The following is a 24,786-nucleotide window of genomic DNA, read 5'->3' on the forward strand; positions in this document are numbered from 1 at the left end:
CATTCTCTTTTTGCTGATCAGAAGTAGGGTGTTTCTATGTGTGTGTACATCACATGGGTGTGAGATATGCAGGGCGAAGTCTCAGGTTCCTTCAGGGAGGCCTAGCTTGTCACTTAATACCCAGTTGGTGACTTGCTCCTTTAGTAATCTTGAGGACAGGAGTTTTGATTTTCTTTTTGGTCTGCTGAATGCTGTTCATTGGGCAAATACATGGCTGTTGTCTGTCAAGAAATGGCCAGAGGGCTTTCCAGTCAGGATACAGGCTATATTCTTAGCCTTTTCCTCTTCATAGCACCTCTGATTGCTAAGCCGACTCAAAACAATAAGTAGTTCATCACCAGCCATCTTTTCTCAGGAATGGCAGCGCTATGATTTGACGCCTTAGCCTTTGTAAGAAATGCCTAAATGATGTCTCTTGGCTCCTCAGTCCATACACTTCAGATTCCCTTTTCTCCCTTTGCAACTTCTGCACCACTCTCCCTCCCCCCCACCAGCCGCCACCAGTACATCTACTGCCTATTTCTTTCCTTATGGGTTTACTTTAGTCAGGTCAGTTTATTAAGTTTTACCTAGTTCTAGACTTAGGCAAAACACAAAGAGCCTTTTCTGTAGGTTACATGGAAGGAGATAAGGACTTAGAAGATACAGAAAGGTGTAATGTCAGTGCTCAAGATGGCAGGACACAGCCTTGTGGCCTTGTGGCCTTGTGGAGTGAGCTACTTAACATTCTGAGTTTTCATTTCCTTAAACTCTTAGGGTTAGTTAGTTCCAAGATTAAATGGGATGATCTATGTAAAGGGTTTAGTAGAAGGCCTGGAACATATTAAAGTACTGGAGAAATAATAGGGATTTTGGTTTTATTTCTGTTTTTTTGTTTTGCCTCTCTTTTAATGAACAAGAGAAATCACATTTAAGTCCCGAGTATTTTGGGGGGTTAGGGTAGAAGTGCACAGCTGGTCAGACTCACCTGGCAAGTTATTAAAAAAAATAATAATATAAGACTTATTTAGATTGAATTTTATTTAATACAGAGCAGCACTGAGAAGAAAACTAAAAAAATCCTGATCTTTGTCTAGATAGGCCTCATGATATTTAAAATAAAGGTGATGGGCAGCCCCGGTGGTGTAGCGGTTTAATGCCACCTGCAGCCCAGGATGTGATCCTGGAGACCTGGGATCAGGTCCCACATCCGGCTCCTTGCATGGAGCCTGCTTCTCCCTCTGCCTGTGTCTCTGCCTCTGAGTGTGTGTGTGTTTCTCATGAATAAATAAATAAATCTTTAAAAAAATAATAATATAAAGGTGATACAATTTAAGATTTAAAAATTACAAACAATACGAAAATATACATGATTACCTATTAAAGCAGACCCCCCCAACCCTACAGTTGTTACTTTTTCCAATTAAAAAGAGTAAGTGGGGGTGCCTTAGTGGCTCAGTAGTTAAGCATCTGCCTTCAGGGGGAGTCATGATCTAAGGGTCTTGGGGCTCCCTGCTCAATGGGGAGTCTGCTTCTACCTCTCCCTCTGCTCCTCCCCCTGCTTGTGTGCACGCTTCAAATAAAATCCTTTTTAAAAAATGCAGGGGAAAATCGTTTTTCTTTTTTTTTTTTTTAATCTTATTAATTTGGGAAAGCTGAGAGCATGAGTGGAGGACAGAGAGAAGCAGACGCCTGGTGGAGCAGGGAGCCAGATGTGGGACTGGATCCTGGAAGTGCGGGATCATGACCTAAGCCAAACACAGACCCCTAAACAACTGAGCCACCCAGGCGCCCCAAAAATCGTTTTTCAAAATAAAACGTCCACATTTCCCCGTTTAAGACTGGCCTAGATGGGATTCCTGGGTGGCTCAGAGGTTGAGCATCTGCCTTTGGCTCAGGGCCTGATTGAGCTTCTCGGGATCGAGTACGGCATTGGGCTCCCTGCGAAGAGCCTGCTTCTCCTTCTGCCTGTCTCTCTGCCTCTCTGTGTCTCTCAGGAGTAAATAAATAAAATCTTAAAAAAAAAAAAAAAAAAAAAAAAAAAGGACTGGCCTGGATACATTGTTTTGAAAAGCCACCCAGGTGAATCCAATATGTGTCCCTTAGGTTCCCACACAAGTGAGTAACCAGCAGCCGGTCTCAAAGTAAAAGTGTTAAATTAGCTTTCGAAATTCAGAATCTTAGAGGTTTAAAAAAAAAACTCAAAAAAAACTCAAAAAAAAAAAAACAAAAACAAAACTCCACCCTTAGATGGGGCGTATAATACAAGAGATGCGGGCACTAGTTGGCGCCCCTCTGCGCACCGTTACACCGTTACACTAGTCCGGAAGTGTTAGAACGACAAGAGCTTCTGATTGGCTGTCGGTCCTTAACAGGCTAATTAAGAACTAGAAGACTTAATTTCTAAAAGAAAAAGACTCTTAAGAGTACTCATAATGTTTTAAAAGGTGGTGTATAAAATAGCACTTTGAAAATATGTTTATGTGACATTTCTGAAAGGGGAAGAACATGGGGGGGGGTGTCGCCACTAGCAAAAAGTGTGTGGCTGCTACAGGCCTAACGGAGGCTCGAAAATCGAGGTCAAGACTATACTTTCAGGGATCATTTCTATAGTTTGCTACTAGAGAAGTTTCTCTGAACGTGTAGGGTACCAGAAACCACGAGGACGAGGTGCAGCGTTCCTTCCTGAGCGTGAAGTTGGCTTTGGGCGTCACTTTGGTGTCTGCCTTTTGTCCTTGATGATCGTTCTTTTTTCTCCTTTGGAGGAACAAGAGGGAAGGGATGCCATCTGAGTGGCTTCTATATGTCTACGTTCCTAAAGATAGATTGCTGTGGGGATTATTACTGTGTTGTGTGGGTCTTTATTTATTATGCTTTTTTAAAAAATATTTTTAAAGCTCTGTATTTACTTGTTCGTAGAGATATACAGGTATAGAGAGGAACTGATTCCATGCAGGAAACCTGACATAGGGACTCGATCCTGGGCTGCAGGCGGCGCTAAACCACTGCCCCACAGGGCCTACCCTACTACACCTTTTTAAAAGAAGATTTGGCTGCGATTTTAGTGCTCTTACTTTTTTTTTCTTTAACCTTTTTTTTTGCACCGGGAGCCCGACGCGGGATTCGATTCCCGGTCTCCAGGATCGCGTCCTGGGCCAAAGGCAGGCGCCAAACCGCTGCGCCACCCAGGGATCCCCAGTGTTCTTATTTTGTCGGGTCTTTGACGGTGTATAAAAGCAGATCTGTATCGGCGGTCTATTCATTTGGGTTGGGGAGAAATATTTCAGTTCAATGCGGAAGTGTTTGGTCTGTTTGGGCGCCTTTAAAGTTTTGTAATTTTTTCCCCCAATACACGTAAGCTAAGCCACTTTATTTTATAGATTTTCTTCTCTGTATTTAACTCAGGGAAGGGAATATAGCACACTTTACATTTAGTTTTATAGAATGTTAAATAACTGGAAGTCATAACACTCGGATAGAGAACTGGAGATAGGTGTTGTGTTTTGTTTTTGTTATTCTAAAGCTAATTACTAAAAGAATGGCTTGATTTGCTCTGTGGTGGCAATTAGATTGGGTCAGGGGTTGAAGTGTCAAAGTGTGAGGCCTGGTTAGGCACCAACTGCTTTAATCTAGGTAGGAGGAAGGTGGTGGTGATGATGGAGAAAGAGAAGTAGATTAGATCTGAAAGATAATATTGGCAGGACTTGGGGGATTGATTCAATACAGGTATGAGTGAGAGCGGCTATCTGAAGGCTAATTGTCAGATTTTATGACTTGAGCAAATGGTTCCCTTTGTTAAAATGGGGAGAATGGAGGAGTAACTGAATTAGGTAGGGCAATAGGGTGGGAAGTGATGGTAGAGTTCAGTTTAGGGCAGATTTAGGAAAGATTTCAGAACTTTAATGGATGAATGGCAAAAGGAGTTGCAATTCCCAAAGCAGACTGAGAAGCAGCAGCCAGACAGGTACGAGGGAAACCAGAGGAATGTGCTTGATCAAAGCCAAGGAAGGAAAGTGGGACGGAGAGATATATAAAAAGCATATGAGAGATTAAGATGCAGATAGGTATCCACAGCATTTAGTGATGACTTTATTGGTCTTTTTAAATTTTTTATTTTATTTATTTATTTGAGAGAACGAGTGAGCACAAGAAGGGGGAGTTGCAGAGGGACAAGGAGAATCAGGCTCCCCACCGAGCAGGGAGCCCAATGTGGGGCCTCATCCCAGGCCCCCCGGGACCCTGGGACCACAACCCGAGCCAAAGGCAAACGCCCAACCGATGCAGCCACCCACGCGGCCCCAACTTTATTGGTCTTGTGGTAGAGACAGAAACTGGTTTGGGTTGGGCTGATCAATGAAAGGATATGAGGGCTTGCCACTGGGTGGAAAGAGCTCCCAGAAGATCAAGCTGTCATGAACAATAGAGTCAGATATTCATTTGAGGAGTTGGGGGAGGGAGTGAGGGTGTGGGATGTAGATAGGAAGATGGGAGAATTAAAGATAGGAGAACAAGTCTGAGTGCAGATGGAAGGACTGGGTAGAGCAGAGGAAATTGGGATTTAGCAGAGAGCAGCACCAGGGGCAGGTCTTTGAGTCTGCCAGAGTTGATGTAGAGTGCAGATGCAGACAGTTCATCCATGTAATGAGACCATAGTGAGGGTTTTTCAACTGATAGCTTCTAGTTCTGTGCCAAGTGTGAGGCAAAATCATTGCTGACGGAGGCTGGTGAGGAAAAGTAGGAGAGATGAGAATAAAGAAGGAAAGAGCGGTGCCACTATGGCTAAGTTGGTAGAGCATACGTCCGTCAATCTCAAGGTTGTGAGTCTAGAGATTATTTAAAAATAATTTTAAAAAGGGTGCCTGGCTGGCTCAGTCGGAAAAGCATGTGGCTCTTGATCTTGGGATTGTGAGTTGAATGCCCACAGTGGATGTAGAGATTGCTTAAATAAATAAAAGCTAAAAGAAAATAGAGAAGGAAAGAAGAAAGTCACCCCTTGAAAGTGTGCCTCTTTTCCTTTCCTGCTGTTGAAGCCTTGAGATTACTTCCTGGTCTTGGAAGTACCTCCCCAGATCACAGTTAATTTCTCTTTCTTCTACTCTAGCTACCACGTACCATGTATTTCTTCCTTGATTTTCTCCTTTTGGATCTACATTGCCCAGGTTTTCACTTTGAGACCTAAATTAGTTTTTGGTCATCTTTAAAGGTTGGGGGCTGTAAGGTAAGTGTATGCTCTGGAGTTGACTCATTGGTTTGCTATTTACTAGCTGTGGGTTCTGGGGACATTTCTTAACTAAGTCTGTCCCTCTAACATAGGTAGATGTAGTAAGAATAACATCAACAGGGATCCCTGGGTGGCTCAGCGGTTTAGCGCCTGCCTTTGGCCCAGGGCACAATCCTGGAGTCCCGGGATCGAGTCCCACCTCAGGCTCCCGGCATGGAGCCTGCTTCTCCCTCCTCCTGTCTCTGCCCCTCCTCCATGTCTATCATAAATAATAAATAAATCTTTAAAAAAAAAAAGAATAGCATCAACACATGGGATTATTGCAAGGGTTAAATTAGATAAAACAAGAAGAGTGGTTGAATGCTCCCTTTCCCTATTCTGAAAAAGCCCTTCCCTTAGATGTGAAATCCCTGTTTCTTCTTCAGTCTTCTGTTAGCAGCACTGTCCACCGAGTTGTTCCAGGCACAAACCAACTTAACACCTTTGAAACCTCTTTCCGTCACCCACCCTCAGCAAGTCCATCAGTGTGACCTATTGACTCGACTTCCAGAATAACCCAATTTCTCTTTCTTCCTTGCTACATATACCCAATGCAAGCCACCATAATCTCTCCCACAGACACCTAAGGCAGTGGCGTCAAAACTGGTTTCCACAGCTTTAAACCTCTCAGTGGCTTCCCTTCACACTTAAAATCCAGACTCCTTTGCCCTCATCCTTGCTTAGAAAACTCGCAGATATCTGGCCCCTGTCTATACCTCCCTTCTTCCTCAGACCCTTATACTCTCCAGCTGTCTCCAAGTTGCCAGAACATACTACTTTGTTCCCTTCTTTAAGTATTTGCATTAGGTTTTTTTTTTTTTTTTTTTTTTTAGATTTTTAATTTATTCATAGACACAGAGGCAGAGACACAACACAGGCAGAGGGAGTAGCAGGCTCCAAGCAGGGAGCCGGATGTGGGACTCGATCCAGGGTCTCCAGGATCACACCCCGGGCTGCAGGCGGCGCTAAACCACTGCACCACCGGGGCTGCCCTTGCATTAGCTTTCTCTGTGTAAAATGTAATCTCAAAAGAGAGGCCTTCTTTGACCACCCAAATCTAAAGTAGCCATCAATCTCACTCTGTTTCAACATGTCCTTGGCATGCCTCATTATCTGGCTCTTAAGTATTTGTTGCTGTCATATTTCTCCCTCACTAGAATGTAAGCTCAGTGTGAGAGTGGGGACCTTTACTCACCTCATACCTCTGTATGCCCAGTACCTAGTACATAGCAAAGTGGGATAATAGCAAACATAGCAAAGTGGGATGAAGTAGGATAATGGTTAAGTAACCAACCAGCTCTGCTATCTAACTTTTTTTTTTTTTAAGATTTTATTTGTTTATTCATGAGAGACACACAGAGAGAGGCAGAGACATAGGCAGAGGGAGAAGCAAGCTCCATGCAGGAAGCCTGATGTGGGACTCGATCCCAGGACTCTGGGATCATGCCCTGAGCCAAAGGCAGATGCCCAACCACTGAGCCACCCAGGCGTCCCAATCTAACAGCTTTATGACCTTTGGCAAGTTACCTAATCTTTCTGTCTCTTAGTTTCTCCATCCATAAAACTGGGATGATTAACAATTGCACTTATCTAATTTAAAATTTTTTTTTTTTTTTTTTTTTAATTTATGATAGGCACACAGAGAAAGAGAGAGAGGCAGAGACACAGGCAGAGGAAGAAGCAGGCTCCATGCACCGGGAGCCCGACGTGGGATTTGATCCCGGGTCTCCAGGATCGCGCCCCGGGCCAAAGGCAGGCGCTAAACCACTGCGCCACCCAGGGATCCCGCACTTATCTAATTTAGAATAACATTTAGAATAACACCTGGTACCTGGCAAGCCCTCAATAAATAGTAAATATTGTTGAGTTGGCACTCAAGTTGTAGTTAGTACGCAGGGATATGAGGGGTGCAAGAACATCTGGCTGTGAGGGGTCCCAAACAGACCCTGGTTCAGCCACTTGTCACTGACAAAACCCAAAGGCAGAGAAACAAGTGGTAGTAGAACAAGAAAGGAATTTAAGTGAGGCCAACACTGGGAAGACAGCAAACTAGTGTCTAAGACTTGTCTAAGATCTCCAAAATGCCCCCAATACTTCCAGGTTTATATAAGGAAAATGGAGGGCAAAGGTGGGTGGGTACATGCAGGTAGGCAGTGAAGGTTAAATGGATTATTGTTGTGGAATCAATCCTGGGTGGGGTCTTACTGGCTCAGGGCAATCCTTGTTGCTTGAGGAAGTAGTTTTGATTCCCAACAGGGTATATGTTTTTCTGCAGGGTCTTTTGCCTGAGTTAAGAGATAAACCAAAACAAAAAACTTAATTAAAAAGTTTCAGGTCACGGTGCCTGGGTGGCTCAGTGGTTGAGCGTCTGCCTTTGGCTCTGGTTGTGATCCTGGGGTCCTGGGATCGAGTCTTGCCATCGGGCTCCTCACAGGGAGCCTGCTTTTTTCCCTTTGCCTGTGTCTCTGCCTCTCTCTCTGTCTCTCATGAATAAATAAATAAAATCTACAAAAAAAAAAAAAAAAAAAGAACTTTGAGGTCATGGGTGCGTGGCTGGCTCAGTCAGAGCATGTGATTCTTGATCTCTAGGTTGTAAGTTTGAGCCTCATATTGGGTGGAGAGATTACTTAAAATCTTTAAAATCTTAGAAAAAAAAAGTTTGAGGTCAAAATGGAGGCAGGCAAAATCCTCTTTCAAAATAATGTCAACTTCACCGAACAACTAGTTTTATTTTAAAAACTTGAAAGATGGGCAGCCCCTGTGGCGCAGTGGTTTAGCGCCGCCTGCAGCCCGGGGCGTGATCCTGGAGACCCTGGATCGAGTCCCGCGTCGGGCTCTCTGCGTGGAGCCTGCTTCTCCCTCTGCCTGTGTCTCTGCTACTCTCTCTCTCTCTCTGCATCTCTATGAATGAATAAATAAATAAAGTCTTAAAAAAAAAAACTTGAAAGGTGAGGTACCTGGCTGGCTCAGTCTGTAAAGCATGCAACTCTTAATCTCAGGGTTGCAAGTTTCAAGCCCCACATTGGCCATAGAGCTTTCAAAAATACACACACACACACACACACACACACACACCTACTCAAAAAAATGTGAACAAAAGTATGGTAAGAATCCCAAAGGCTTTGTTTTCAGGCATTGGTTCTCAGCCACCCAGATCCTCTCCCTGCCATAGTCATGATGCCCTGTCCCTACCAGCATTTGAAAGCCAAACTCTTAGGACAGCCATTTCACACAACTGCTAATGTTTATTAATCACTTGAATCAGCTTGCTTCTCACTAGCAAAGGCCAAGGCCTGTCATTTCCTTTTGCTTTCAGGGGTGAGGCTGCTTTACTAGAACTGTGGAGGGAATGTCTCCTAGACTTTAAAGATGTAGGCTGCTGAGTGAAGTAAGTCAGTCGGAGAAGGACAAACATTATATGTTCTCATTCATTTGGGGAATATAAATAATAGTGAAAGGGAATATAAGGGAAGGGAGAAGAAATGTGTGGGAAATATCAGAAAGGGAGACAGAACGTAAAGACTGCTAACTCTGGGAAACGAACTAGGGGTGGTGGAAGGGGAGGAGGGCGGGGGGTGGGAGTGAATGGGTGACGGGCACTGGGGGTTATTCTGTATGTTAGTAAATTGAACACCAATAAAAAATAAATTAAAAAAAATAAATTACATTCAGTATTGTTTGAAAAAAATAAATCTAATGAGATTAAAAAAAATAAAGATGTAGGCTATGATTGGCTGTCATTCAGTATTATGTTAATTGAGCATGACTATAAATTTTTTTAAAATCTTGAATTTCCACTTAAAACACTATAATGTGTTTTTAAGTGATAGTATTTGAAAGATTGTATTATAAAACCTCTCTCTTTTTCCAGTAGAATCAGAAATAGGGCAACTATCTTGCCATTCATTAGTTAAGACTCTGGCTGCCAACGGAAGCTGCAAGTTCAAAGTAGACTATACTTTCAGGGATCATGTCTATAGTTTATTACTAGAGAAGTATCTCTGAATGTGTTGAGTACCCAAAACCATGAGGAAGAGAAGCTAGCTGCTCATTTCCCCTTGATGAGAGTTCTTTTCCTCTTTGGGGGATTAAGGGACAAGAGAGACACACTGTCTGAGGGGCTTGTGTTTTCCCTTGGTTTAATTGAAGGCATTTTATTAACCTTGCTCTGTAAGCAGCTCTGCCTGCCTCTTTCTCTCTGTGTCTCTCATGAATAAATAACATCTTTTTAAAAATAGTTGTTCCTGGGCAGCCCCAGTGGTGCAGTGGTTTAGCGCTGCCTGCAGCCCAGGGCGTGATCCTGGAGACCCTGGATCGAGTCCCACATCAGGCTCTCTGTATGATGCCTGCTTCTCCTTCTGCCTGTGTCTCTGCCTCTCTCTCTGTCTCTATGAATAAATAAAAAATATTTTTAAAAAATAGTTGTTCCTTTTTTCTTTTGGCATGTGAAGCTTTTTCTTTTCTTTTTTCTTTTCTTTTCAAGATTTCATTTATTTATTCGTGAGACACACAGATAGAGAGAGGCAGAGACACAAGCAGGCTCCCTGTGGGGAGCTGGATGCCGGACACGATCCCGGAACCCCGGGATCACAACCCGAGCCAAAGGTGGATGCTCAACCACTGAGCCACCCAGGGTGTCCCTCTTCTTTTCTTCAAGGAACTCCCTGTGTCTTGTTTGGGCCTTTTTTTTTTTTTTTTTTTTTTTAAGATTTTATTTATTTATTGGCACAGAGAGAGGGGCAGAGACACAGGCAGAGGGAAAAGGCGCCATGCAGAGAGCCTGATGTGGGACTCGATCCAGGGTCTCCAGGATCACACTCCAGGCTGCAGGCGGCACCAAACCGCCGCGCCACCGGGATTGCCCTTGTTTGGGCCTTCTTCAGTTTATCTTGAGCAATGTGATATAATCTTGAGTTGCTTTTTGCTTTTTTTTTTTTTTTAAAGGAGGGTAGGGAGAGAATCTTAAGTGGACTCCACATGAGGGGCTCTATCTCAAGACCTGAGCTGAAATCAAGGGTTGGTTTGCTTAACCAACTGGGCCTCAGGCACCCCAGAGTTTTGTTTTGTTTTTATTCATTTGAGAGAGCACAAGCAGGGGGAGAGAATGAGGGAGATGGAGAAGCAGGCTCCCTGCTAGGCTGGATCCCAGGACCTGGAGATCATCACCTGTGCAGAAGGCAGACCCTTAACCATATAAGCCACCCAGGTGCTCCCAGCATTGTTGTTTTTCTGTTATTGAATGAATGAAAGAAGGGAGGGATGAGAATTAAAGATGTCTTCCTCCTGACAGCATTTCCATTCCTTTTCCATCTTTATTTTTATACTTTCCACAGAATGCCCAGATGAATCTGAGTATAATCACATACCCACTTAAGTAATTTGGTTATTTCCAGGTAAAATGATTTACAACCAATCTCAGCATTATTGCACTGGACTTTGTCCACAGATCCAGGGTTCTCATGCTTACAGACCCTATGGGAGAGAGCTGAAAGCTTTGGTGCAGCACCTCCACTGTTAACAGCTATGAAAGGACCCAGGAGTACCTACTGCCTTTAGAGATGAAAAAGGTATCCACAGTCCCTGGGAGCTCAAAGTCTTGGGCTCAAAGTCTGAAAAATCTCTCCTTTAAGAAACAGACTTCTGGCAGGAGCTGCAAAGTTGGCAAATCTAGTTTCAGACTACCTGGAGTTAAAATGGACACCTTGGGCAGCCCAGGTGGCTCAGCGGTTTAGTGCCGCCTTCAGCCCAGGGTGTGATCCTGGAGACCTGGAATTGAGTCCCACGTGGGGCTTCCTGCATGGAGCCTGCTTCTCCCTCTGCCTGTGTCTCTGTCTCTCTCTCTCTGTGTCTCTAATGAATAAATAAATAAAATCTTAAAATAAATAAAATATCTTAAAAAAATAAAATGGACACTTTTTTAGTTTTATGTAAATCAATGAACTCTTGCCATTCTAATAATTCTTTAGAACACTTTCATTTTTTTAGTATCAAATTTATAATCTCTTGGTTTTGATATTTTATTGAAGCCATTTCTCTACTCTTCTGCTCCAAGCTGAACCTCTCTTTCCAAAACAACTTGAGCTCATGATTTTCTCTTAGCCACCATTTTGGGAATTCCCTTAGCTTGGGTTGCAACTCGTCTTTTCTAGATTCCACTCCTCTATCTTAGTCCATTCTTACATTTTACTGAAACAAAGAAAAAGGGTGCACTGAAGGTAATTACTTTGAAATATGAAAAAAAAAAATGAAAATCTGAAGTGTTTTCCGCCCCCATCCTCATACCTGCTTGGTAATTTGGAAGGCACAAAATTCTAGGTTGAAATAAATTTCCCCCAGGATTTGAAGCTATCCTATCATTGTTGTATTTTAGCTTTAATCTTGTTATTGAGAACCCTGATGCTATTAGGATTGTTGATTTTTCTATGTGAAGTGGTCTTCTTCTCACTCTTCAGCATAAATCTGTTTACCTCTATTGTGATGTGTACTAGTGGGGTCTTTGAACTTGGACACTCATGTTGTTTTTTTTTTAAGATTTATCTATTCATGGAGACATAGAGAGAGGCAGAGACATAGGCAGAGAGAGAAGCAGGCTCCCTGTGGGGACCCTGATGCAGGACTCAATCTCATGACCTGAGCCAAAGCCAGAAGACGCTCAACCACTGAGCCACCCAGGCATACCAGGACACTCATGTTTCTAAGTCCTTGAAAATTTCATAAAATTTTTTTTATTGCCAAAACTTTAGGCAGTGTATTCTATAGTTTAACTGATCATTTTATTGCTTATTGCTTTGCACCACTCTTTGTTTCATGGGGAAAAAAATTCTCATGTTACTACCTTGTAAGCTTCCTCACTTTAAGCACTGAATTAGGATATCTTTTTAAATGTATTTATTTTAATTCCAGTTAGCATACATTGTCATATTAGTTTCAGTAGTACAGTACAGTACTGATACGGAGAACTCCATTCACTCCTGTGCTCATCACAAGTGCACTCTTTAATCCCCATCTCCTATTTCACCATTCCCCCCTCCACCTCCCTTCTGGTGATCATCAGTGTGTTCTCTATAGTTAAGAGTCTGTTTCTTTGTCTCTTTTTTTTTCCCCTTTGTAGTTTTTTTATTTATTCATGAAAGAGAGAGAGGTAGAGACATAGAGGCAGAGGGAGAAGCAGGCTCCCTGTGGGGAATCTGATGCAGGACTCAATCCCAGGACCCCTGGATCACGACCTGAGCTGAAGGCAGATGCTCAACTACTGAGCCGCCCAGGGTCCCAACTTGTTTTGTTTCCTAGGACCTGCATGTGAGTGAAATCATAGGGTATTAGTATTTTTCTGACTGGCTTATTTAGCTTAACATTATACTCCAAGTTGTTGTAAATGGCAAGATTTCCTTTTTTTTTTTAATTAAATATTTTATTTACTTATTTGAGAGAGACGTCACAACCAGGGGGGAGGGGCAAAGGGAAAAGCAGACTCCCCACTGAGCAGGGAGCCTGACTCCGGACTTGATCCTAGGACCCTGGGATTATGACCAGAGCCAAAGGCAGACACTTAATCGACAGCCACAGGCATTCTAGATTTCATTCTTCTTTATGAATGAATAATATTTCATATATATATATATATATATATATATGCACACACCCCACATCTTCTTTATCCATTCATCAATCATTGGATACCTGGGCTGCTTCCATGTCTTGGCTATTGTAACTAATGCTGCAATAAACAGGGGTGCATGTATCCCTTTTAATTAGTGTTTTTGTATTCTTTTTTTTTTTAAGTATTTATTTATTCATTCATGAGCCACAGAGAGAGAGACAAGACACAGGCTGAGGGAGAAGCAGGCTCCATGCAGGGAGCCTGACATGGGACTCAATCCCCTGGGCTGAAGGCGGCGCTAAATCGCTGAGCCACCCAGGCTGCCCATGTTTTTGTATTCTTTAGGTAGATACCCAGTTGTGGGATTGCTGGGTTGTAGAGTAGCTCCTTTATAAACTTTTTGAGGAACTTCCATACTATTTTCCAGAGTGGCTGCACCCGTTTGCATTAACACCAACAGTGCAGAAGGGTTCCTTCTCCACATCCTTTGCCAACACCTGTTGTTTCTTGTGTTGATTTTAGCCATTCTGACAGATGTGGCTAGTTTCATTATTAGTGTATAATGCTGCTGCTTCATTATATTCTGTACATCAGTTCTGATGCCAGCGAGTAACACCACTGTTTTCTCTTTTCAGTTTCACTTGTCAGTAGCCCAGCTCTGTTCTTAAAATTTGCATTATAACCCTTTTTTTCTTAAGATTTTATTTATTTGAGGGACACCTGGGTGGCTCAGCGGTTGAGCGTCTGCCTTTGGCTCAGTGTGTGATCCTGAAGTTCCGGGATCGAGTCTCACATCAGGCTGCCTGCATGGAGCCTGTTTCTCCCTCTGCCTGTGTCTCTGTCTCTCTGTCTCATGAATAAATAAAATCTTTAAAAATCTATTTTATTTATTTGAGAGGGAGAGCAAGAGCACAAAACAGGGGAAGGGGCAGAGGGAAAGGGACAGATTCCCCACTGAGCAGGGAGCCCAACATAGGGCTCCATCCCAGGATCCTGGGATCATGACCTGAGCTGAAGCAGACACTTAGCTGAGCCATCCAGGTGCCCCGGATTATCACTTTTCTAGTCTCACTGTTCCACCTGAGTTCATGACTTTTAGAAGACACTGGAAACTCCTTTTGTCTCAGGAAATGTGTAGAACATGCTTCCTTTGAGTGACCTTTAAAATATATTTTTTCCCTTAAAATTTTTTTATTTTTTAAATGTGTTTTTAAAAAAATATTTATTTTTAGAGAAGGGGAGGGGCAGAGAGAGAATCTTAAGCAAATTCCCTGCTGATCTCATGACCCTGAGACCACGACTTGAGCCAAAAGCAAGAGTCATTGCTTAGCTGACTGCATCCCTCACTTAAAAATGTTTTATTACAAAAGTAATATGAGGTTATTTTAACCAGAGGAATCAAAGATAAATAGATGGATAGATACAACTAATCTATCTTTACAAAATCTGCTTTACTATATACATTCTTACTTTTCCTTTTTAACAGTGCATCCTATTCATCTCTAGTCCAATTCCCGATGAACAGGGAGCCCCATGCCGAGCTCGATCCCAGGAACCTGAGATCATGACCTGAGCTAGAGACAGATGCTTAACCAACTGAGCCACCCAGGTGCCCCTACATAATGGGTTTTTAATATTCAAAGTAGGGTTTCTGGGTCCAGCTTTTCATAGATATTGCCATATCGCTTTCCAAAAGCATTATAACACTTCACAGTCCTAACTGCATTTAGGAAAGTGTCTGTTTTTCCACCTCTTCTCCAGCTCTGAGTGTTTTCTCATTTTTTATTGTTTTTCAAGCTTCAAAGCAAGTTTATGTTTTTCCACAATTTCAACTTAGGCACTATTTTATGTTGGTTTATTGAATATTGCAGAGTAGGGTGAAATACCCATCCTTCCTAAACACACATTATTTGTTTTACCCTCTCATTCCCTTTACATCCCATCATTCCACTTCCACAGCTATCTAGGTTTCCTGCTCTCAGAAATTAATACTTTATCTCCCCTTTGTGTTTAATGCTGTGGACAGCATTATTTAATTACTAAAGCCTTCTGCAATTCTGAGCAGCAAGACTGAGGAATTAGTATTAGAGGGAGACAGTGACAGTCTGTTGTAGTGCAGGGACTCTGGAGCCAGATTGTTGTGTGATCTCTGGCAAATTGCTTATCCTCTCTACACCTTGGTTTTTCTATCCATAAAATAGTGATAATAGTATCTTCCTCCTATTGTACTATACTGTTGTGAGGATTAAGTTAGAACAGTGCCTGGCACACGTCATTATCGATACCAGGTCTTGCTTCCTAAGAGACCTAGAGATTAGGTGATTGACTCATCTGAAGGCTCCAGGCTAAAAAGGGTTATTATTAGGACTTCCACACTTGAACCCTGATCTCTTTACTTTTTTTTTTTTTTTTAAGATTTTATTTATTCATGAGATAGAGAGGCAGAGACACAGGCAGAGGGAGAAGCAGGCTCCATGCAGGGAGCCCGATGTGAGACTCGATCCCAGGACTCCAGGACCACGCTCTGCGTCAAAGTCAGGTGCTAAACCGCTGAGCCACCCAGGGATCCCCTCTTTATGTTTAAGTCAGTTTTTGTACTATGTCACTTCTTGGGGGACTTATATTGATAACCTTTATATCAGTCACAACATGACTACCATGGGCTGCCCTGAAATAAGTATTTTTTGAATGAGTAAATTAATGAATAAATGTTTTCTACTAGGAAATCACCGAAAGGCTGTTATGTAAATTGTGGGGACAGGGTTTTTCAACCAATTTCTCTGCAGCCATCTGTATCTTCTAAATTACTGCTTATTGCCCCCCTAAGTGTTTCCTTAAGCCTTGGGAGGTCCTTAATTTTTTACTTTGTGAGCCCCAGGGATTAACCAGTCAACTTCCCTAAATGGTGTTCATGTCAAGAATGAATAATCTGCGATTTTACAAATTAGCTTGCTTCAGGTGTATGGAGGCAGGCAGAAGACAGGAGATTCATTCATTTAGTACCACGTGTTTGGGATATTGTGGGTATACAAGGTAATTTCATAGTCTCTGCCCTTCCGAGATTTAGTCTCATGCAAAGAGCAGGCATTAATCAAATAATCACAGAGAAGAGTATCTGGTTAAGGTCAGAGAAGGGTTCTCTGAGACAATGACACTTGGACAAATGTCAAAATGATGAAGTGGAAGTTAAGTTGGAGAAGGGATTGAGAGAGAATTCCTGGCCAAGGGAACAGCTTGTGCAAAGGCTCTGAGACAGAAGGGAATGTGGTGAGTAAAAGGGCTGGAAGTTCAGTATGGCTGAAGTGAGAGGGAATTTGGTGCAAAAGAAGGCTGGAGAGCTATCAGGTGTGTGGGTCACACCATGGACGTCCCGGTAAGCTATGGGGAGTGTTAGGTTTTTTTTCCAAATGAACGGGGGAGAGATGATAAAAACGGCAGGGCCAGGCAGTAGGCCCGAGTGCTTTAATGGGGAGCGCTCCCGGGCGAGGTTACGTGACTCGGAGAGGTGACTCGGAGAGGTGGCCGAGACGATGGGGGTGGTCCCTGGCTGGAAAGTCCCAGATGGAAAGTTTCGGTTTCCCATCTAGGCTTCGATTTACTGGAGATGACGTGCTGGTCATGGCTGCTTTGGCGGGAAGATCAGCCATCTTGACCCAATTTGAGACGTCCGCCATTTTGGGGGCCCCTGTCTCTCAGCCAGCCCAACAGGGAGTTTTGTCTTTATACCAAGAGCTGAGGGCTCCTGAAGCTTTAAGCAGAATTATGTATTCTGCTTATTTAAACATACTTATTAAATAATTCTTTGATTTGTTAAAAAAAATCTGGTATTTAGATCACGGGATTAAGTTTAAAAACCAGGAGTGCTTTGTGAATCTAAGTCTTTGGCTTTGGGTCATCGGTTTCATCATCCACTTACGTTTCTTCCGCGAAAGGACTCCTCACTTTCACCGTCGGTCTAAACTGAGGATTGTGCTGAAGTTCCGGCGCGTTTTGTAGTCGTCAGGGTCTACGTAAACCTGAGGAGGCGGAACTGCCCGGCAACAGGGTGGGAGGGGTGAGTGGGAAAATGCCCTGCGATTGGCGGCTTATCAGGAGTATGTTAATTAAAGTGATAACTTGAAATGTCTTTTGAAACGCAGCATATTAAAAAACGCTTTGTCCAACTTTGGTAACGGAACAATTTTTTTGGAAAACACTTGCTAATTTACATTTAGGGAAGTTAGTGATGTTAGGAAAAATCACCATTAGTGTAATGTGTGTGAGTTTCTTCCACTTCGGAAAGTCGGGGGGTGTGTGGCTAAGACTATACTTTCAGGGATCATTTCTATAGTTTGTTACTAGAGAAGTTTCTCTGAACGTGTAGGGTACCCGAAACCACGAGGAGGAGGCGCAGTGTTCTCTTCTGAGCGTGAAGCCTGCTTTTGGTGTTGCTTATGCAACTGCCAATTGCAATTGATGATCGTTCTTCTCTTCCGTTGGAGGAGTAAGAGGGAGAGAACGCAGTCTGAGTGGTTTCTTCTTTTTTTTCGTTCCCAAAAACAGTTTGAAGGGGAAGAGGAGGTATTTTAAATTTCTCAGGACGTGCGGTGAGGTTGTTGGTGGGTTAACGTACTCACATTTTAAGATACTAAGGTTGGTTATTGTGTCCCGCTTGTACGGCAGCTTCTTTATGCTTTTGGGGTTAACTAAGGTGTTCTTTGGGCCTTTAGGAAAAGCTTATAGTACTAAACATGTAGGAATTTTAGTTTGTATTATGATATGAGTTTATCTAGTTTTATTTCAGTAAGTCTTTTGATATTCGCATTGATTCTTGCATTTGTTTTGCAGGAATCTATGTTGATGCGGTTAATTCCCTGGGCCAGACTGCACTTTTTGTTGCAGCATTATTAGGCCTTTCGAAATTAGTTGATGTTCTGGTGGATTATGGATCAGATCCAAATCAGTAAGTATAATATCGGTATCTAGAGAATGCTGCTTTTAAAATGAGTTGGGTCATTTGGAAAATAGTTTGAGAAGATATTAAAAGAGCCTTTACTAACTTATTTTAATGAAATACTAGTTGCATAGCTATGTTGAAACGTACTTTTAACTGCTAATAAAGTTTTCTGAGGAGTTTTACTAGGCCCAGTGGTAATAAGTGGAGCTTAATTAATTGGTTACTTTTTAAATAGTACAGTTTGCATATTTCCACGCCAAGTTATGATTTGCATGTTCATTTAAGCAGTTTAACATAACCACCAACCAAGTTCATTAATATACTGGGCATCACTTTTTCAGGATGACTTTCTTTGGGGTCTGTGTGTGGCTCAATCCGTTAAATTAAGCCTTTGGCTCAGATCATAATCCTGAGATTGGGGGGAGGGCTCCCTGCTCAGTAGGGAGCTTGCTTCTCCCCTCCCCCTGCCACTCCCCCTGATTGTGCCCTCTCATTCTCTGTCTCACTCTCAAATAAATAAATAAAATCTTAAAAAAAAAAAAAAAAAAGAGGATGACTTGCCTTGCTCTTGTAATTGTGGTCCAAAAGAATCTGTTTAACAGTTGGGCCAACTTTTAGTATGGAACACTGTAACACTTTTGCTTTTCCTAGGGCTTTTCCAGGCACCAGCTCACTTGATCCTCAAAAGCACCTCCTGGAGGAGGGGAGAGCAGATATTTTTACAGTTCCTATTGGACAGAGCCAGAAATAGGTTTTGAACATTTACATGATTCTAGCTGATTTTCACAGGAATTCCAGAATACAATCATAAAATAGCATTCTCATCTTACATGAGGAGGCCCTGTTAATGTACTTTAAAAAGAAAAGGTAGGGATCCCTGGGTGGCGCAGCGGTTTGGCGCCTGCCTTTGGCCCAGGGCGCGATCCTGGAGACCCGGGATCGAATCCTACGTCGGGCTCCCTGCATGGAGCCTGCTTCTCCCTCTGCCTATGTCTCTTCCTCTCTCTCTGTGTGTGTGACTGTCATGAATAAATAAATAAAATCTTTAAAAAAAAAAAAAAAAAAGAAAAGGTATTGGGGTGCCTGGGTGGCTCAGTTGGCTAAGCATCTGCCTTCACAGGATCCTAGGATCCTGGGATCCAGGGCTTTCTGCTCAGCAGGGAGCCTGCTTCTCCTCCCTTTGCCTGCCACTCTGCTTACTTGTGTACTCTCTCTCTCCCTGTCAAATAAATAAAAATTAAAAAAGAAAATTAAAAAAGAAAAAGTATTAATGTCAGAAGATTTTGGAGGTTTTTTTTTTTTTAAGGTTGTTTGCTTAGTGGAAGAAACATTTAAGCTCGCAAAAGTATAAAGAAAAAACACCAAATGGTATTAGAATTCTGTAACCCAGACATAAATTAATGCAGTGAACATTTTGCTGTTTTATTCTAGACTCACACTCTCCTGTCCTGTATTAATGTTTAATTTCAAAGCTCAGAAAGAAAGGGTTGTCTCACCCTTGTTTGTAGGTAACAGTGTTGTAGGAGGCCACATTGGGAATCCCTGGAATTCTCAGCAAAAATACAGTATTTTCGGGCAGCCCTGGTGGCGCAGCGGTTTAGCGCCACCTGCAGCCCGGGGTTTGATCCTGGGGACCCTGGATCGAGTCCCACATCGGGCTCCCTGCGTGGAGCCTGCTTCTGCCTCTGCCTGTGCCTCTGCCCCCCACCCCTCTCTCTCTCTGTGTCTCTATGAATAAATAAAATCTTTAAAAAATACAGTATTTTCTAGTCATTTGCAATTAGGTCTATTTTGTAGAGGCTTAGAGCTGGATTCTTTAAAGTTCAAATCATTCAAACATTTAATATTCCAGGTTAGGGAGCCGAGGCCCAGAAAATTTAAGTGACTGGTCTATAATGGTGCGTTACTGATTAGAGCTGAGACCAGGAGCCAGGCCTTAAGAACTCAGTTTGATTTACCTTTTTTTAGAAGTCCTAATGATGCCAGGGGGTGGTATGAAAGGATATTGTCAAAGGGAGGAAGGCAAACCCCTTGGTTTTGTATTTTGTGAAATGACCATTTTCATGTGACTTAAAAAATATCTTCTGATCAAGATGAAGGGAAATTTCTGGGGGGAGGTTGTATTACTAAGTGCTCAGAGGAGATTCTGTGACAGCAGGGACCTGTTGAACTCACAAAGTCAGATGCCTGCAGGACCGAGTGGAGTCAATGGGCACAGGCTCTAAGAAGGGTTAGGCACATTTGTCGCTCTTGGGTAGGAAAGGGAGCCAGTAAGGCTAGGTCTTCTAAATTTCCAAGAGGCTGAAAATCCCAATTTTTAATGTGAAACCTTCCAAATGTTAAATATTATCCGTTATTAATTTATTGTTTATTTATTTTTAAGTAGGCTCCACATCTAGCATGGAACCCAACACAGGGCTTGAACTCACAACCCTGAGATCAAGATCTAAGCTGAGATCAAGAGTTGGACGCTTAACCTATTGAGCCATGCAGGTGCTTCATGTCCATTATTTTAAATTCCTTTTTAAAACACTGTGTAGACCAAATGAAACATGTCTCTGGGTTGCCAAAGCACTCTGCAGGCCTCTAGTTTTAACTTCTAGGAGGATATTTTGGCTCATATAGTGCAGTGTGTGATAGGAGACTGACCTAGCAATAGGACAGAGCTCACAATGAGATGTCAAGAGGGTGTAGGCCAGCCTTGTTGGCATTACCTGGAGAACTTGTAAAAAGCACGCATTCCTGGGCCTCATGCTTGCAATTCTATTTAGTCTGGGGTATACTCTTACAGTCTGTATTTTTGACAAATATTCCAGTGGCTCATTAGCTAAATTATGGTACATACATTTGAATACTATACAGCTGTTAAAAACAATGGCGATGGCTTATATGTTGTCTTGTGGAAATTTCTCCAAGATATACTAAGTGGAAAAATGTAAATGCAGAAAAATTTATATAGCATATTCTCTCTTTTTTTAAGAAGATTTTTATTTATTCATGAGAGATGGGATGTTGGGGCAGAGACATAGAGGGAGAAGCAGACTCCATGCAGGGAGCCTGATGTGGGACTCGATCCTGGGACTCTAGGATCACACCCTGAGCTGAAGGCAGACGCTCAACCGCTGAGCCACCCAGCTGTCCCTATATAGCATATTCTTATTCCTACACGTATACACAGAGAACATTTCTGAAAGCGTACAAAAATATGTAACAGTAGTTGCCTTTGACCAAGAGAACCGGGGGTCTGGAACTGGGAGACTTTTTTAAAAATCAATTAATTAATTAATTAATTTATGAGAGACAGAGAGAGGCAGAGAGACATAGGCAGAGGGAGACGCAGGCTTCATGCGGGGAGCCCAATGTATGGGACTCAATCCCAGGACTCCAGGATCACTCCCTGAGCCAAAGGCTCAACCACCGAGCCACCCAAGCATCCCTGGGAGACTTTTCTTAAAAGATCTTATTTTATTTTTATTTTTTTTTAATTTTTATTTATTTATGATAGTCACACAGAGAGAGAGGCAGAGACATAGGCAGAGGGAGAAGCAGGCTCCAGGCACTGGGAGCCCGATGTGGGATTCGATCCTGGGTCTCCAGGATCGCGCCCTGGGCCAAAGGCAGGCACTAAACCACTGATCCACCCAGGGATCCCAAAGCTTTTATTTTTTAAGTAATCTCTACATTTCAACTTGGGGCTCGGCTCACAACTTGGAGATCAAGAGTCACATGCTCTATTATCTGAGCCAGCCAGGCCTCCCTGAGTTGTAGATTCTTCTTTTTTCTCTTTTAAGATTTCATTTGTTTGTTTGTTTGTTTGTTTGTTTGTTTAAGAGTGAGAGAAAGAGAGAGAGTGAGTGAGCATGCATGAGCCGAGGAAGGGGCAGAGGGAGAACCTCTCGGCGGGGAGCCTGACTCAGGGCTCCATCTCAGGACCCTGGGATCATGACCTGAGCTGAAGGCAGCTGCTTAACTCTCTGAGCCCCTGACTTGCAGATGCTGATGCCAAGGTTTTGCAGGTCTCTATTGTAGGATTTGGGAGATAAAGATATTCTCACATGATAGAGATAGTCTCTAGTTAGGCTGTGCTTCACCACCCTGACCCCAGGACACTACAGACATGAAGAAATTATTTTAAAACAGCCACTATCAGGGGACAATGGGAAAAGGAGCAGAGATTTGGAACTAGACTCATACCTGGCTCTGAATCTCAGCTTTGCCCTTTTGTTTCCTCATCGATAAATTGAACATGATACCATCTTGAAGGGTGGGAAGTACAGGTGGAAAAAGAGGATGTGTATAAAGCTTCTGTTGGGGGACACCTGGGTGGCTCAGCAGTTGAGTGTCTGCCTTCAGCTCAGGGTGTGAACCTGCCATCCTGGGACTGAGTCCCGCCTCAGGCTCCCCGTGAAGAGCCTGCTTCTCCCTCTGCCTATGTTTCTCCCTCTCTCTATGTGTCTCTCATGAATAAGTAGATAAAATCTTAAAAAAAAAAAAAAAAAAAAGGCTTCTGTTGGCACAGCCTCACAAGTGGTATTATAATCCTCCTCTCAAAGGTTGCCTTTGTAGAAAGGGAGCCTTATGTCACCCATTGAATCCCCCCACCTCACTCTGTGGAAGGGAAGAGTGTTATGGACACTGATACTAACACCTCCCCCTCCAGCCGCTGCTTTGATGGAAGCACTCCTGTTCATGCAGCAGCATTTTCAGGCAATCAGTGGATTCTCAGCAAACTGCTGGATGCAGGGGGTGACCTTCGACTGCATGACGAGAGGGGTCGAAATCCGCAGACCTGGGCCCTGACAGCAGGGAAGGAACGCAGCACTGCGGTAAGGTGGGCCCACTCTGTAGCCACAGCCAAAGCAAGAGCACTGAGCTGAAAGTCAGGAGCCAGGGGGTAGGGGCTGATCCTGGGCACAGCACAGGGCTTGCAGTGGCCTTGACATTGGCCCTGGACACACAGGCCTGAGTTGAAGCAAGTTAACCAGCTATTAAACTTGAGGCAAGTCTGGTGAACCTTTCTGATCATCTATTCAGTGAGGAGGGAGAACAGTTGCCACTTTGACCATTAACTAGCACTTACTATGCATCAGATGTTCTGAATTAAATTCATTAAATGTTAAGTTATGTAATCTTCACAACTCTATCATATAGGTACTGATATTGTCCTCATTTTACAGATGCAGAAACTGAGGCCAATTGACATTTTATAACTTGCTGAGGCTGTACACTGGCAGATGTGACCTGTTTGAATGAGGTCTAAATAACATAACAAATATCATGCAGGCACAATACTGGGCACATGTAGGAAAAAGGGAAGTGGGCAGAGTGTTCTGTTCCCTCCCTCTGGTTCCCCACCTCTTTAGCTGTTGGTCTTGGACAACTAATTTTGCTCCTTCTGCCTTAATTTCCTCATCTGCTGAAGGAGAGAGTTGGAGGAAATTTTTTTTCTTTTTAAAAAAAATTATTTGAATTCAATTAACATATAGTGTATTATTAGTTTCAGGGGTACAATTTAGTGATTCATCAGTTGTGTCCAATACTCAGTGCTCATTACATCACATGCCCTCCTTAATGCCCATTACCCAGTCACCTCATCCTGCTACCCCCCCTCCCTTTTAGCAATCCTCAGTTTGTATCCTGTGGTTATCCTATTGTCTCCCTCTCTGATTTTGTCTTGTTTTATTTTTCCCTCCCTTCCCCTATGATCCTTCTCTGTTTTGTTTCTTAAATTCCACATATGAGTGAAATCTTATGATAACTCTTTCTCTGATTGACTTATTTCGCTTAGCATAATACCCTCTAGTTCCATCTACATTGTTGCAAATGGCAAGATTTCATTATTTTTGATGGCTGAATAGTATTCCACTGTGTGTGTGTGTGTGTGTGTGTGTGTGTGTGTGTGTACTGCATTTTCTTCATCCATTCATCTGTCAGTGGACATCTGGACTCTTTCCATAGCTTGGCTATTGTGACATTGCTGCTATAAACATTGGGATGAGAAAAAAACAAAAAAAACAAAAAAAACATTGGGATGGAGGTGCCCCTTTGGATCACTACCTTTATGTCTTTGGGGTAAATACCCAGTAGTGCAATAGTTGGGTCGTAGCTCTATTTTCAACTTTCTGAGGAATCAGGAAGTTGGAGGAAATTATTGCCAAATCATCTCCCTAGAAACATTCCATACCTGTAAAAAATCACCTGGGCCCTACCCTTTCCAGAGATTTCCCTGTCAGGGCTTCCTGGCTCCTCAGATCATTCGTGTCAAGCTGTTGCAGTTGGGCTGGAGGCCAGCATAGCCCTTAGTTCACCCCAGCACTGAACGCTTCTTACCATGTGTTGCAGATGGTGGAGTTCATGCAGCGCTGTGCCTCACACATGCAGGCCATCATACAGGGTTTCTCGTATGACCTCCTGAAGAAGATTGATTCCCCTCAGCGGCTCATCTGCAGCCTACCCCGGTTTGGCGGTCTCATACAGGGGTGAGTGCTGCCTTGGGTAGAATGTGATATTTGGTGTCACTCCAGCCTTCCTTGTATGAGCCCTACAGTGTGGTCCACCAAGGTTCCCTCCACATTGGTCCTGTCCAGCATCTGGCCTACTCTAAGTTGGTGAATGCTGACAGGATGTGACTGCTGCAGAAGTGGCCAGAGGAGCACCTTTGGCCACCCTGCATACAGGAACACACAAGAGAAATAAGTTCCGGGCTCTAGTGGGAGCCACCCTGTGGTTGACAAAGAACGAACTTTTCAGGTCTGAGGAGCCCAGCAGAAAAGTCCTCAGCAGAACAGCTAGCTGGCTTTTTTTTTTTCATCTCCCAAACTATGGAAAGAATCTTCTTTTATTCCTAGGATTGCAAAAGAACACAAATGCTTAAGTTAACTTTCTCAAGCTGTTTTAACTTAGTGTGAGAGATCTGCTGCTAGCTAGGTGGGCAGCTCCCCCACCCCCACCTTCCGCAACCCCATCACAGCTGTGGGAGGTGGGCCTTAGGCTTCTTTTCATGCTCAACTA

The 24,786-nt window shown here is 43.1% G+C and overlaps 1 protein-coding gene, 1 long non-coding RNA gene, 2 other non-coding genes and 1 pseudogene across 22 annotated transcripts in view; 4 read left to right on the forward strand and 1 right to left on the reverse strand.

The window, feature by feature from the left end:
* Positions 1–16,878, reverse strand: part of LOC144286267 (uncharacterized) — a 32,235-nt gene extending 15,357 nt beyond the window's left edge. For both annotated transcript variants that reach the window (XR_013354308.1, XR_013354309.1), the window contains exon 1: positions 16,756–16,878. This is a non-coding gene — a long non-coding RNA (uncharacterized LOC144286267). The remainder of the gene's footprint in view (positions 1–16,755) is intronic.
* TEX14 (testis expressed 14, intercellular bridge forming factor) overlaps positions 1–24,786 on the forward strand; it is a 115,819-nt gene that overhangs the window by 36,181 nt on the left and 54,852 nt on the right. For 12 of the 18 annotated variants that reach the window (XR_013354305.1, XR_013354306.1, XM_077852482.1 and 9 more), the window contains exons 3-5: positions 17,667–17,781; positions 22,436–22,601; positions 24,118–24,254. Coding sequence is in view for 16 of the 18 variants with exons in the window: in XM_077852482.1 (XP_077708608.1) it covers positions 17,667–17,781; positions 22,436–22,601; positions 24,118–24,254 (418 nt within the window). In the remaining 2 variants the exon portion in view is untranslated. Of the gene's footprint in view, positions 1–16,198; positions 16,213–17,113; positions 17,472–17,666; positions 17,782–22,435; positions 22,602–24,117; positions 24,255–24,786 lie in introns of those variants that run through there. The other 6 variants (XM_077852493.1, XM_077852491.1, XM_077852492.1 and 3 more) reach the window with 6 other exon arrangements.
* LOC144287364 (small nucleolar RNA U3) lies at positions 2,562–2,776 on the forward strand. Its single transcript, XR_013355201.1, has one exon. It is a non-coding gene; the product is annotated as a small nucleolar RNA U3 (small nucleolar RNA).
* Positions 9,189–9,361, forward strand: LOC144287367 (small nucleolar RNA U3; annotated as a pseudogene).
* On the forward strand, positions 17,139–17,352 carry LOC144287363 (small nucleolar RNA U3). Its single transcript, XR_013355200.1, has one exon. It is a non-coding gene; the product is annotated as a small nucleolar RNA U3 (small nucleolar RNA).

Source organism: Canis aureus, chromosome 16, assembly GCF_053574225.1.
Source record: "Canis aureus isolate CA01 chromosome 16, VMU_Caureus_v.1.0, whole genome shotgun sequence".
Taxonomy (NCBI): Eukaryota; Metazoa; Chordata; class Mammalia; order Carnivora; family Canidae; genus Canis; species Canis aureus.